Raw genomic sequence first — 16736 nt, 5'->3', positions numbered from 1 at the left:
TATACACGCGGGGCAGGACACAGTTATATATACACGCGGGGCAGGACACAGTTACACACACGCGGGGCAGGACACAGTTATATATACACGCGGGGCAGGACACAGTTATACACACGCGGGGCAGGACACAGTTATACACACGCGGGGCAGGACACAGTTATACACACGCGGGGCAGGACACAGTTATACACACGCGGGGCAGGACACAGGTACACACACGCGGGGCAGGACAGTTATATATACACGCGGGGCAGGACACAGTTATACACACGGGGGGCAGGACTAAGTTATACACACGCGGGGGCAGGACACAGTTATATACACACGCGGGGGCAGGACACAGTTATATACACACGCGGGGGCAGGACACCGTTATATACACACGTGGGCAGGACACAGTTATATACACACGCGGGGCAGGACACAGTTATATACACACGCGGGGGCAGGACACAGTTATATACACAGGGGCAGGATACAGTCATATACACACGGGCAGGAAACAGTTATATAAACACGCGGGGACAGGACACAGTTATATACACACGCGGGGGCAGGACACAGTTATATACACACGCGGGGCAGGACACAGTTATATACACACGCGGGGGCAGGACACAGTTATATACACAAGCGGGGGCAGGACACAGTTATACACAGGGGGGGCAGGACACAGTTATACACAGGTGGGGCAGGACACAGTTATATACACACGCGGGGCAGGACACAGTTATACACACACGCGGGGCAGGACACAGTTATACACACGCGGGGCAGGACACAGTTATACACACGCGGGGCAGGACACAGTTAGTTATATATACACGCACGCGGGGGCAGGACACAGTTATATACACACGCACGCGGGGGCAGGACACAGTTATATACACACGCACGCGGGGGCAGGACACAGTTATATACACACGCACGCGGGGGCAGGACACAGTTATATACACACGCACGCGGGGGCAGGACACAGTTATATACACACGCACGCGGGGGCAGGACACAGTTATATACACACGCGGGGGCAGGACACAGTTATATACACACGCGGGGGCAGGACACAGTTATATACACACGCACGCGGGGGCAGGACACAGTTATATACACACGCACGCGGGGGCAGGACACAGTTATATACACACGCACGCGGGGGCAGGACACAGTTATATACACACGCACGCGGGGGCAGGACACAGTTATATACACACGCACGCGGGGGCAGGACACAGTTATATACACACGCACGCGGGGGCAGGACACAGTTATATACACACGTGGGGGCAGGACACAGTTATATACACACGCGGGGGCAGGACACAGTTATATACACACGCGGGGGCAGGACACAGTTATATAAACACACGGGGGCAGGACACGGATATATAAACACGCGGGGGCAGGACACTGATATATACACACACGGGGGCAGGACACTGATATATACACACACGGGGGCAGGACACTGATATATACACACGCAGGGGCAGGACACTGTTATATACACACGCGGGGGCAGGACACTGTTATATACACACGCAGGGGCAGGACACTGTTATATACACACGCGGGGGCAGGACACTGTTATATACACACGCGGGGGCAGGACACTGTTATATACACACACGGGGGCAGGACAATGTTATATACACACGCGGGGGCAGGACAATGTTATATACACACGCGGGGGCAGGACACTGTTATATACACATGCGGGGGCAGGACACTGTTATATACACACGCGAGGGCAGGACACTGTTATATACACACGCGGGGGCAGGACACTGTTACATACACACGCGGGGGCAGGACACTGTTATATACACACGCGGGGCAGGACACTGTTACATACACACGCGGGGGGCAGCACACTGTTACATACACACGCGGGGGCAGGACACTGTTACATACACACGCGGGGGCAGGACACTGTTACATACACACGCGGGGGCAGGACACTGTTACATACACACGCGGGGGCAACACACGCGGGGGCAGGACACTGTTACATACACACGCAGGGGCAGGACATTGTTACATACACACGCGGGGGCAGGACACTGTTACATACACACGCGGGGGCAGGACACTGTTATATACACACGCGGGGGCAGGGCACAGTTATATACACACGCGGGGGCAGGACACAGTTATATAAACACACGGGGGCAGGACACGGATATATAAACACGCGGGGGCAGGACACTGATATATACACACGCGGGGGCAGGACACTGATATATACACACGCAGGGGAGGACACTGTTATATACACACGCGGGGGCAGGACACTGCTATATACACACGCGGGGGCAGGACACTGTTATATACACACGCGGGGGCAGGACACTGTTATATACACACGCGGGGGCAGGACAATGTTATATACACACGCGGGGGCAGGACAATGTTATATACACACGCGGGGGCAGGACACTGTTATATACACATGCGGGGACAGGACACTGTTATATACACACGCGGGGGTAGGACACTGTTATATACACACACGAGGGCAGGACACTGTTATATACACACGCGGGGGCAGGACACTTACATACACACGCGGGGGCAGGACACTTACATACACACGCGGGGGCAGGACACTGTTACATACACACGCGGGGGCAGGACACTGTTACATACACACGCGGGGGCAGGACACTGTTACATACACACGCGGGGGCAGGACACTGTTACATACACACGCGGGGGGAAGACACTGTTACATACACATGCGGGGGCAGGACACTGTTATATACACACGTGGGGGCAGGACACTGTTACATACACACGCGGGGGCAGGACACTGTTACATACACACGCGGGGGCAGGACACTGTTACATACACACGCGGGGGCAACACACGCGGGGGCAGGACACTGTTACATACACACGCAGGGGCAGGACACTGTTACATACACATGCGGGGGCAGGACACTGTTATATACACAAGCGGGGGCAGGACACTGTTACATACACACGCGGGGGCAGGACACGGTTACATACACACGCGGGGGCAACACACGCGGGGGCAGGACACTGTTACATACACACGCGGGGGCAGGACACTGTTACATACACACGCGGGGGCAGGACACTGTTACATACACACGCGGGGGCAGGACACTGTTACATACACACGCGGGGGCAGGACACGGTTACAGACATACACGCGGGGCAGGACACAGTTATATATACACGCGGGGCAGGACACAGTTATATATACACGCGGAGCAGGACACAGTTATATATACACGCGGGGCAGGACACAGTTATATATACACGCGGGGCAGGACACAGTTATACACACGCGGGGCAGGACACAGTTATATATACACGCACGCGGGAGCAGGATACAGTTATATACACACGCACGCGGGGGCAGGACACAGTTATATACACACGCACGCGGGGGCAGGACACAGTTATATACACACGCGGGGGCAGGACACATTTATATACACACGCACGCTAGGGCAGGACACAGTTATATACACACGCACACGGGGGCAGGACACAGTTATATACACACGCACGCGGGGGCAGGACACAGTTATATACACACGCACGCGGGGGCAGGACACAGTTATATACACACGCACGCGGGGGCAGGACACAGTTATATACACACGCACGCGGGGGCAGGACACAGTTATATACACACGCACGCGGGGGCAGGACACAGTTATATACACACGTGGGGGCAGGACACAGTTATATACACACGCGGGGGCAGGACACAGTTATATACACACGCGGGGGCAGGACACAGTTATATAAACACACGGGGGCAGGACACGGATATATAAACACGCGGGGGCAGGACACTGATATATACACACACGGGGGCAGGACACTGATATATACACACACGGGGGCAGGACACTGATATATACACACGCAGGGGCAGGACACTGTTATATACACACGCGGGGGCAGGACACTGTTATATACACACGCAGGGGCAGGACACTGTTATATACACACGCGGGGGCAGGACACTGTTATATACACACGCGGGGGCAGGACACTGTTATATACACATGCGGGGGCAGGACAATGTTATATACACACGCGGGGGCAGGACAATGTTATATACACACGCGGGGGCAGGACACTGTTATATACACATGCGGGGGCAGGACACTGTTATATACAAACGCGGGGGCAGGACACTGTTATATACACACGCGAGGGCAGGACACTGTTACATACACACGCGGGGGCAGGACACTGTTACATACACACGCGGGGGCAGGACACTGTTATATACACACACGGGGCAGGACACTGTTACATACACACGCGGGGGGCAGCACACTGTTACATACACACGCGGGGGCAGGACACTGTTACATACACACGCGGGGGCAGGACACTGTTACATACACACGCGGGGGCAGGACACTGTTACATACACACGCGGGGGCAACACACGCGGGGGCAGGACACTGTTACATACACACGCAGGGGCAGGACATTGTTACATACACACGCGGGGGCAGGACACTGTTACATACACACGCGGGGGCAGGACACTGTTATATACACACGCGGGGGCAGGGCACTGTTACATACACACGCGGGGGCAGGACACTGTTACATACACACGCGGGGCAGGACACTGTTACATACACACGCGGGGGCAGGACACAGTTATATACACACGCGGGGGCAGGACACAGTTATATACACACGCGGGGGCAGGACACAGTTATATAAACACACGGGGGCAGGACACGGACATATAAACACGCGGGGGCAGGACACTGATATATACACACGCGGGGGCAGGACACTGATATATACACACGCAGGGGAGGACACTGTTATATACACACGCGGGGGCAGGACACTGCTATATACACACGCGGGGGCAGGACACTGTTATATACACACGCGGGGGCAGGACACTGTTATATACACACGCGGGGGCAGGACAATGTTATATACACACGCGGGGGCAGGACAATGTTATATACACACGCGGGGGCAGGACACTGTTATATACACATGCGGGGACAGGACACTGTTATATACACACGCGGGGGTAGGACACTGTTATATACACACACGAGGGCAGGACACTGTTATATACACACGCGGGGGCAGGACACTTACATACACACGCGGGGGCAGGACACTTACATACACACGCGGGGGCAGGACACTGTTACATACACACGCGGGGGCAGGACACTGTTACATACACACGCGGGGGCAGGACACTGTTACATACACACGCGGGGGCAGGACACTGTTACATACACACGCGGGGGGAAGACACTGTTACATACACATGCGGGGGCAGGACACTGTTATATACACACGTGGGGGCAGGACACTGTTACATACACACGCGGGGGCAGGACACTGTTACATACACACGCGGGGGCAGGACACTGTTACATACACACGCGGGGGCAACACACGCGGGGGCAGGACACTGTTACATACACACGCAGGGGCAGGACACTGTTACATACACATGCGGGGGCAGGACACTGTTATATACACAAGCGGGGGCAGGACACTGTTACATACACACGCGGGGGCAGGACACGGTTACATACACACGCGGGGGCAACACACGCGGGGGCAGGACACTGTTACATACACACGCGGGGGCAGGACACTGTTACATACACACGCGGGGGCAGGACACTGTTACATACACACGCGGGGGCAGGACACTGTTACATACACACGCGGGGGCAGGACACGGTTACAGACATACACGCGGGGCAGGACACAGTTATATATACACGCGGGGCAGGACACAGTTATATATACACGCGGAGCAGGACACAGTTATATATACACGCGGGGCAGGACACAGTTATATATACACGCGGGGCAGGACACAGTTATACACACGCGGGGCAGGACACAGTTATATATACACGCACGCGGGAGCAGGATACAGTTATATACACACGCACGCGGGGGCAGGACACAGTTATATACACACGCACGCGGGGGCAGGACACAGTTATATACACACGCGGGGGCAGGACACATTTATATACACACGCACGCTAGGGCAGGACACAGTTATATACACACGCACACGGGGGCAGGACACAGTTATATACACACGCACGCGGGGGCAGGACACAGTTATATACACACGCACGCGGGGGCAGGACACAGTAATATACACACGCACCCGGGGGCAGGTCACAGTTATATACACACGTGGGGGCAGGACACAGTTATATACACACGCGGGGGCAGGACACAGTTATATAAACACACGGGGGCAGGACACAGTTATATAAACACACGGGGGCAGGACACGGATATATAAACACGCGGGGGCAGGACACTGATATATACACACGCGGGGGCAGGACACTGATATATACACACGCGGGGGCAGGACACTGATATATACACACGCGGGGGCAGGACACGCGGGGGCAGGACACTGATATATACACACGCAGGGGCAGGACACTGTTATATACACACGCGGGGGCAGGACACTGTTATATACACACGCGGGGGCAGGACACAGTTATATACACATGCGGGGGCAGGACACTTATATACACACGCGGGGGCAGGACACTGTTATATACACACGCGGGGGCAGGACACTGTTATATACACACGCGGGGGCAGGACACTGTTATATACACACACGGGGGCAGGACACTGTTATATACACACGCGGGGGCAGGACACTGTTATATACACACGCGGGGGCAGGACACTGTTATATCCACACGCGGGGGCAGGACACTGTTATATACACACACGGGGGCAGGACAATGTTATATACACACGCGGGGGCAGGACAATGTTATATACACACGCGGGGGCAGGACACTGTTATATACACATGCGGGGGCAGGACACTGTTATATACACACGCGGGGGCAGGACACTGTTATATACACACGCGAGGGCAGGATACTGTTATATACACACGCGGGGGCAGGACACTGTTATATACACATGCTGGGGCAGGACACTGTTATATACACACGCGGGGCAGGACACTTATATACACACGCGGGGGCAGGACACTTATATACACACGCGGGGGCAGGACACTGTTACATACACACGCGGGGGCAGGACACTGTTATATACACACGCGGGGCAGGACACTTATATACACACGCGGGGGCAGGACACTGTTACATACACACGCGGGGGCAGGACACTGTTACATACACACGCGGGGGCAGGACACTGTTACATACACACGCGGGGGCAGGACACTGTTACATACACACGCGGGGGCAGGACACTGTTACATACACACGCGGGGGCAGGACACGCGGGGGCAGGACACTGTTACATACACACGCAGGGGCAGGACACTGTTACATACACACGCGGGGGCAGGACACTGTTATATACACACGCGGGGGCAGGGCACTGTTACATATATACGCGGGGGCAGGACACTGTTACATACACACGCGGGGCAGGACACTGTTATATACACACGCGGGGGCAGGACACAGTTATATACACACGCGGGGGCAGGACACAGTTATATACACACGCGGGGGCAGGACACAGTTATATAAACACACGGGGGCAGGACACGGATATATAAACACGCGGGGGCAGGACACTGATATATACACACGCGGGGGCAGGACACGCGGGGGCAGGACACTGATATATACACACGCAGGGGCAGGACACTGTTATATACACACGCGGGGGCAGGACACTGTTATATACACACGCGGGGGCAGAACACTGTTATATACACACGCGGGGCAGGACAATGTTATATACACACGCGGGGGCAGGACAATGTTATATACACACGCGGGGGCAGGACACTTATAGACACATGCGGGGGCAGGACACTGTTATATACACACGCAGGGGTAGGACACTGTTATATACACACGCGGGGGCAGGACACTGTTATATACACACGCGGGGGCAGGACACTTACATACACACGCGGGGGCAGGACACTTACATACACACGCGGGGGCAGGACACTGTTACATACACACGCGGGGGCAGGACACTTACATACACACGCGGTGGCAGGACACTGTTACATACACACGCGGGGGCAGGACACTGTTACATACACATGCGGGGGCAGGACACTGTTACATACACACGCGGGGGCAGGACACTGTTACATACACACGCGGGGGCAGGACACTGTTACATACACACGCGGGGGCAACACACGCGGGGGCGGGACACTGTTACATACACACGCAGGGGCAGGACACTGTTACATACACACGCGGGGGCAGGACACTGTTATATACACAAGCGGGGGCAGGACACTGTTATATACACACGCGGGGGCAGGACACTGTTACATACACACGCGGGGGCAGGACACGGTTACATACACACGCGGGGGCAGGACACGGTTACATACACACGCGGGGGCAGGACACTGTTACATACACACGCGGGGGCAGGACACTGTTACATACACACGCGGGGCAGGACACTGTTACATACACACTCGGGGCAGGACACATATATACACGCAGGGCAGGACACAGTTATATATACACGCGGGGCAGGACACAGTTATATATACACGCGGGGCAGGACACAGTTACACACACGTGGAGCAGGACACAGTTATACACACGCGGGGCAGGACACAGTTATACACACGCGGGGCAGGACACAGTTATACACACGCGGGGCAGGACACAGTTATACACACGCGGGGCAGGACACAGTTATACACACGCGGGGCAGGACACAGTTATACACACGCGGGGCAGGACACAGTTATACACACGCGGGGCAGGACACAGTTATATATACACGTGGGGCAGGACACAGTTATATATACACGTGGGGCAGGACACAGTTATACACACGGGGGGCAGGACACAGTTATACACACGGGGGGCAGGACACAGTTATACACACGCGGGGCAGGACACAGGTACACACACGCGGGGCAGGACACAGTTATATATACACGCGGGGCAGGACACAGTTATACACACGGGGGGCAGGACAAAGTTATACACATGCGGGGGCAGGACACAGTTATATACACACGCGGGGGCAGGACACAGTTATATACACACGCGGGGGCAGGACACCGTTATATACACACGCGGGCAGGACACAGTCATATACACACGCGGGGCAGGACACAGTTATATACACAGGGGCAGGACACAGTCATATACACGCGGGCAGGAAACAGTTATATATACACGCGGGGGCAGGACACAGTTATATACACACGCGGGGGCAGGACACAGTTATATACACAAGCGGGGGCAGGACACAGTTATACACAGGGGGGGGCAGGACACAGTTATACACAGGCGGGGCAGGACACAGTTATATACACACGCGGGGCAGGACACAGTTATACACACGCGGGGCAGGACACAGTTATATATACACGCAGGGCAGGACACAGTTATATATACAAGTGGGGCAGGACACAGTTATATATACACGCGGGGCAGGACACAGTTATATATACACGCGGGGCAGGACACAGTTATATATACACGCGGGGCAGGACACAGTTATATATACACGCGGGGCAGGACACAGTTATATATACACGCGGGGCAGGACACAGTTATATACACACGAGGGGCAGGACACAGTTATATATACACACGCGGGGCAGGACACAGTTATATATACACGCGGGGCAGGACACAGTTATATATACACACGAGGGGGCAGGACACAGTTATATACACACGCGGGGCAGGACACAGTTATATATACACACGAGGGGCAGGACACAGTTATATATACACGCGGGTTAGGACACAGTTATATATACACGCGGGGCAGGACACAGTTATATATACACACGAGGGGCAGGACACAGTTATATATACACACGCGGGGCAGGACACAGTTATATATACACGCGGGGCAGGACACAGTTATATATACACACGAGGGGGCAGGACACAGTTATATATACACACGAGGGGGCAGGACACAGTTATATACACACGCGGGGCAGGACACAGTTATATATACACGCGGGGCAGGACACAGTTATATATACACACGAGGGGGCAGGACACAGTTATATACACACGAGGGGGCAGGACACAGTTATATACACACGCGGGGGCAGGACACAGTTATATATACACACACGCGGGGCAGGACACAGTTATATACACACGCGGGGGCAGGACACAGTTATATATACACACGAGGGGGCAGGACACAGTTATATATACACACGAGGGGCAGGACACAGTTATATACACACGCGGGGCAGGACACAGTTATATATACACACGAGGGGCAGGACACAGTTATATATATACACGCGGGGCAGGACACAGTTATATATACATGCGGGTTAGGACACAGTTATATATACACGCGGGGCAGGACACAGTTATATACACACGCGGGGCAGGACACAGTTATATATATACACGCGGGGCAGGACACAGTTATATATACATGCGGGTTAGGACACAGTTATATATACACGCGGGGCAGGACACAGTTATATACACACGCGGGGCAGGACACAGTTATATACACACGCGGGGGCAGGACACAGTTATATATACACACGAGGGGGCAGGACACAGTTATATATACACACGAGGGGCAGGACACAGTTATATACACACGCGGGGCAGGACACAGTTATATATACACACGAGGGGCAGGACACAGTTATATACACATGCGGGGCAGGACACAGTTATATATACACACGAGGGGCAGGACACAGTTATATATACACACGCGGGGCAGGACACAGTTATATATACACGCGGGGCAGGACACAGTTATATATACACACGAGGGGGCAGGACACAGTTATATATACACACGAGGGGGCAGGACACAGTTATATACACACGCGGGGCAGGACACAGTTATATATACACGCGGGGCAGGACACAGTTATATATACACACGAGGGGGCAGGACACAGTTATATATACACACGAGGGGGCAGGACACATTCTGGTGGTCGCAGATTTTGGTAAAATAGTAAAATCTGCGACAAACTCTGAATAATCTCCTCACCCTGCAGAACAGCGCTCCATCACTATCATCATCTCACTGTCACGTCACAGCCACACAATGTAACACCCCAATTACTCTATTCATCCGCAGCTTCTCACCCGTGTCTGATGGGCGGTGCCAGTAATAACATTAAAAAAATAAAAAATATAAAAAAAGCCCAAACACAAGCAACCACCAAAGAGAAATAATATAAATGTAAATATAGATATATAGATATAGATAGATAGATATAAATATAAATAAAGCAACTTGGGGGAAAAACTATGTTACTGACCTGTATATACTGGAGGGGAGCGCATGGGATTATGGGTAGGCACAGCCGCAGTCACTAAGCAACCAGTAGCTCTCCCGCTCATAGGCTGTAGTATCCCGTCACTCATCTTCTAGCCCCGCCCACTCCTTATTTCATACACCAAGGAGTCCATCATACAGCCCCACCCCCTCTACTCGCCATTGGTCGGACTGTCCCGTCACTCATCGTGACATGTGTAAGAGGGAGAGGGGGCGGGGCTGGCACAGAAAGGTGACTGAGTGACTGGTCCCTGTGACCAATAGCTAGAGACAGGGGCGGGGCTGGCTGAGTGACGGGTTGCTACAGCCTATGAGAGAGTGGGCGGGGCTGGTGGCTGATCCCATGCTCTATACGGTGACCCGGAAACAGTTTCCCGCCCCTTCCTGTACACAGAGCTCCGCCCCCGGTCTCCTCCAGGTAATGGCCGCCGCCCCCTCTCCTGCCGGGCAGGGTGTATGTGCTGCAGTGTGTGGTGCATGGAGTGTATATTACCAGTGTCATACACACACAGCGCTGCTCACACTGATCTCACTGGTGATACAAGGTTGTTACACATAGGGGGCGCTATACACACATAGGGGGGAGTTATACACACATAGGGGGCGGTATATACACATGGGGTATAAACACATTGGGGCAGTATACACACATACATAGGGGGCGGTATACACACATAGGGGGCAGTATACACACATAGGTGGCAGTATACACACAGAGGACAGTATACACACAGAGGACGGTATACGCACATAGGGGGTGGTATACACACATAGGGGGTGGTATACACACATAGGGGGTGGTATACACACATAGGGGGTGGTATACACACATAGGGGGTGGTATACACACATAGGGGGGAGTTATACACACATAGGGGGCGGTATATACACATGGGGTATAAACACATTGGGGCAGTATACATACATACATAGGGGGCGGTATACACACATAGGGGGCAGTATACACACATAGGTGGCAGTATACACACAGAGGACAGTATACACACATAGAGGATGGTATACGCACATAGGGGGTGGTATACACACATAGGGGGTGGTATACACACATAGGGGGTGGTATACACACATAGGGGGTGGTATACACACATAGGGGGCGGTATATACACATAAGGGGCCGGAATATACACATATGGGGGCGGTATATACACATAGGGGGCGGTATATACACACAGGGGGCACTATACACACATAGGGGGTGGTAAACACAGAGGGCAGTGTACACACAGAGGGCAGTATACACACAGAGGGCAGTATACACACAGAGGGCGGTGTGCACACAGAGGGCGGTGTGCACACAGAGGGCGGTGTGCACACAGAGGGCGGTATGCACACAGAGGGCGGTATGCACACAGAGGGGGCGGTATACACACATGGAGGGCGGTATACACACATAGGGGGACGGTATACACACATAGGGGGACGGTATACACACATAGGGGGACGGTATACACACATGGAGGGCGGTATACACACATAGGGGGACGGTATACACACAGGGCAGTATGTACACAGAGGGGGCGGTATACACACATTGGGGGGAAGTATACACACATAGGGGGACGGTATACACACATGGAGGTCGGTATACACACACAGGGGGACGGTATACACACACAGGGGGGCGGTATACACACACAGGGGGGCGGTATACACACACAGGGGGGCGGTATACACACACAGGGAGGCAGTATACACACACAGGGAGGCAGTATACACACATAGGGTGACGGTATACACATGGGGCAATATAATCACACGGGTGGGGTGATATACACACCGGAACGCAGAAGTTAGCCGCAGCCTGGCGAGGGGACGTCGTCCGGCACGGCTTTTCAGCCTACGCAGTCAATACGGAGACTTATCTTCCGATGTATCTGTGGGGGTTGGTGCCGACTTCCTGCTCATTCAGTGTGCTATAATGTGAATTTCGGCTCATTCAGTGTGCTATAATGTGAATTTTGGCTCATTCAGTGTGCTACAATGTGTCTGCTTATTCAGTGTGCTACAATGTGAATTTCGGCTCATTCAGTGTGCTACAATGTGAATGTCGGCTCATTCAGTGTGCTATAATGTGAATTGCGGCTCATTCAGTGTGCTATAATGTGAATTTCGGCTCATTCAGTGTGCTACAATGTGAATTTCGGCTCATTCAGTGTGCTATAATGTGAATTTCGGCTCATTCAGTGTGCTATAATGTGAATTTCGGCTCATTCAGTGTGCTATAATGTGAATTGCGGCTCATTCAGTGTGCTATAATGTGAATTTCGGCTCATTCAGTGTGCTACAATGTGAATTTCGGCTCATTCAGTGTGCTACAATGTGAATTTCGGCTCATTCAGTGTGCTACAATGTGAGTTTCGGCTCATTCAGTGTGCTACAATGTGAATTTCGGCTCATTCAGTGTGCTATAATGTGAATTTCGGCTCATTCAGTGTGCTACAAGGTGAATTTCGGCTCATTCAGTGTGCTATAATGTGAATTTCGGCTCATTCAGTGTGCTACAATGTGAATTTCGGCTCATTCAGTGTGCTACAATGTGAATTTCGGCTCATTCAGTGTGCTACAATGTGAATTTCGGCTCATTCAGTGTGCTACAATGTGAGTTTCGGCTCATTCAGTGTGCTACAATGTGAATTTCGGCTCATTCAGTGTGCTACAATGTGAGTTTCGGCTCATTCAGTGTGCTACAATGTGAATTTCGGCTCATTCAGTGTGCTACAATGTGAATTTCGGCTCATTCAGTGTGCTACAATGTGAGTTTCGGCTCATTCAGTGTGCTACAATGTGAATTTCGGCTCATTCAGTGTGCTACAATGTGAATTTCGGCTCATTCAGTGTGCTACAATGTGAGTTTCGGCTCATTCAGTGTGCTACAATGTGAATTTCGTCTCATTCAGTATGCTACAATGTGAATTTCGGATCGGATCGGATTTAAGTGATCACGCCCCCTTTTCTGGAGCACACGCGCATGATTGAGTCCTTGACTTTTGCTTACCCCCACTTTAAAATTTCCACTTCGACCACTGATGCTACCCCTGTATATTATGACAACACAGGCCACTCCTACTGTACACTATAACAGCACAGGATGCTACATTTGTATTTTATGACAACACAGGCCGCTCCTCCTGTATATTATGACAACACAGGCTGCTCCCCCTGTATACTATGACAACACAGGTCACTCCCCCTGTAAACTATGACAACACAGGCCACTCCCCCTGTATACTATGACAACACAGGCCACTCCCCCTGTATATTATGACAAAACGGGATGCTACCCCTGTATATTATGACACCACAGGCCGCTCCTCATGTATACTATAACAGCACAGGATGCTACCCCTGTATACTATAACAGCACAGGATGCTACCCCTGTATACTATATCAGCACAGGATGCTACCCCCTGTATTTTATGACAACACAGGCTGCTCCCCCGGTATAGTATGACAACACAGGCAGCTCCCCCTGTATACTATGACAACATAGGATGCTACCCCTTTATATTATGACAACACAGGCCGCTCCTCCCGTATACTATGACAGCACAGGATGCTACCGCTGTATTGTATACTATGACAACACAGGCTGCTCCCCCTGTATACTATGACAACACAGGCCGCTCCCCCTGTATACTATGACAACACAGGCCGCTCCTCCCGTATACTATGACAGCACAGGATGCTACCGCTGTATTTTATGACAACACAGGCTGCTCCCCCTGTATACTATGACAACACAGGCTGCTCCCCCTGTATACTATGACAACACAGGCTGCTCCCCCTGTATACTATGACAACACAGGATGCTCCTCCAGTATACTATGACAACACAGGATGCTACCCCTGTATATTATGACAACATGGGCTGCTCCTGTCGGGTTCACTACGATCTGCCGGTGACCAGCATACGGGTGCCGGGAGGCCGCCCGCCGGCTTGCCAACAGTGTGGCGAGCGCAAATGAGCCCCTTGCGGGCTCGCTGCGCTCGCCACGCTACGGGCACGGTGGCACGCTACGCGCGCCACACTATTTTATTCTCCCTCCAGGGGGGTCGTGGATCCCCACGAGGGAGAATAAGTGTCGGTATGCTGGCTATTGGGCTCCCGGCGCTGGTATGCTGGTCGCCGGGAGCCCGACCGCCGGCATACTGAAGACCACCCCTCCTGTCTATCATAACAACACAGGCCACTTCCCCTGTATACTTTGACAGCACAGGATGCTACCACTGTATATTATGACAACACAGGCCGCTCTACCTGTATATTATGACAACACAGGCTGCTCCTCCTGTATACTATGACAGCACAGGTGGTTACCACTGTATATTATGACAACACAGGCTGCTCCTCCTGTATACTATGACAGCACAGGATGCTACCCCTGTATATTATGACAACACATGCCACTCCTTCTAGGAAGACAATACATGCTGCTTACCCTATATAATAATAGTAACACGACACCACAGGCACCTCCCCCTGTATAAAAGGGAAACACAGGTTGCTCCCCCTGTAGAGTAGGACAACACATAGTGCTCCCCTGTATAGTACAATGCCATTATATGTACAGAATAGCGGTAACGGCGGGGTCTGCGCCACCTGTATTACGGTAACGGCGGGGTCTGCACCACCTGTATTACGGTAACGGCGGGGTCTGCGCCACCTGTATTTAGATAACGGCAGGGTCTGCTTCACCTGTATTACGGTAACGGCGGGGTCTGCGCCACCTGTATTACGGTACCGGCAGGGTCTGCGCCTCCTGTATTACGGTAACGGCGGGGTGTGCGCCCTCTGTATTACGATACCTGCGGGGTCTGCGCCCCCTGTATTACAGTAATAGGACACTAGAGTGTCAGCCACCTGTACAGGGATAATGCAGCACCAGAGGCTGCTCCAGCTGCACTATAACAAGGCACCAGAGGCTGCTCCCCCTGTAGTACAGAACCTGACACCAGAGCTGCTCAGCCTATAGAATAATAATAATAATATCATTACCTGCTGCCAGACACAGCAATGGCTGCTCTCTGCTCCTGCTGCCTTGTGGGAATGATAGAAGGAAGGCGGAGCTCAGACCAGGGGAAAATGGCCGCCGCTCCTGACGTCACAACACGGCCAGGGAACCTATTGCTGCTGCCGGACTGGTCTACAAGAAAATGGCCGCCGGCCTCCTGCACTGAGGACATATATGACAATAGTATTTACAGAGGGCGGGGCTGTTGGCAGGGTGAAGGAGGGGAGGGGCCAGTAACCAGTAAGCAGCCTTTGCCAATCATGCCCTACTTCCTGTCTGTGCGTTCCACCTTATTTCCGGACTCTGCGTTCCACATACAGGAAGTGAGTTTTCGTCGACTGCTGCAGCCTCGCATTGTCCGTGGAGATCAGGTAATGGCGTCTTACTATACAGGG

The 16736-nt window shown here is 52.9% G+C and overlaps 2 protein-coding genes across 5 annotated transcripts in view; one reads left to right on the top strand and one right to left on the bottom strand.

The window, feature by feature from the left end:
* Positions 1–16370, bottom strand: part of LOC134984566 (oocyte zinc finger protein XlCOF6-like) — a 191900-nt gene extending 175530 nt beyond the window's left edge. For 2 of the 4 annotated variants that reach the window (XM_063950122.1, XM_063950123.1), the window contains exon 1: positions 11291–11434. The gene's annotated coding sequence lies outside the window, so the exon portion shown is untranslated. Of the gene's footprint in view, positions 1–11290; positions 11435–16325 lie in introns of those variants that run through there. The other 2 variants (XM_063950121.1, XM_063950120.1) reach the window with 2 other exon arrangements.
* LOC134984570 (oocyte zinc finger protein XlCOF7.1-like) overlaps positions 1–16736 on the top strand; it is a 326662-nt gene that overhangs the window by 106665 nt on the left and 203261 nt on the right. The window contains exon 6 of the mRNA XM_063950127.1: positions 16590–16712. Within this exon, the coding sequence (XP_063806197.1) occupies positions 16590–16712 (123 nt within the window). The remainder of the gene's footprint in view (positions 1–16589; positions 16713–16736) is intronic.

This window comes from Pseudophryne corroboree (assembly GCF_028390025.1).
Source record: "Pseudophryne corroboree isolate aPseCor3 chromosome 3 unlocalized genomic scaffold, aPseCor3.hap2 SUPER_3_unloc_64, whole genome shotgun sequence".
Lineage (NCBI taxonomy): Eukaryota > Metazoa > Chordata > Amphibia > Anura > Myobatrachidae > Pseudophryne > Pseudophryne corroboree.
Note: the sequence above shows the minus strand (reverse complement) of the source record. Positions and strands in the feature narration are given on the sequence as shown.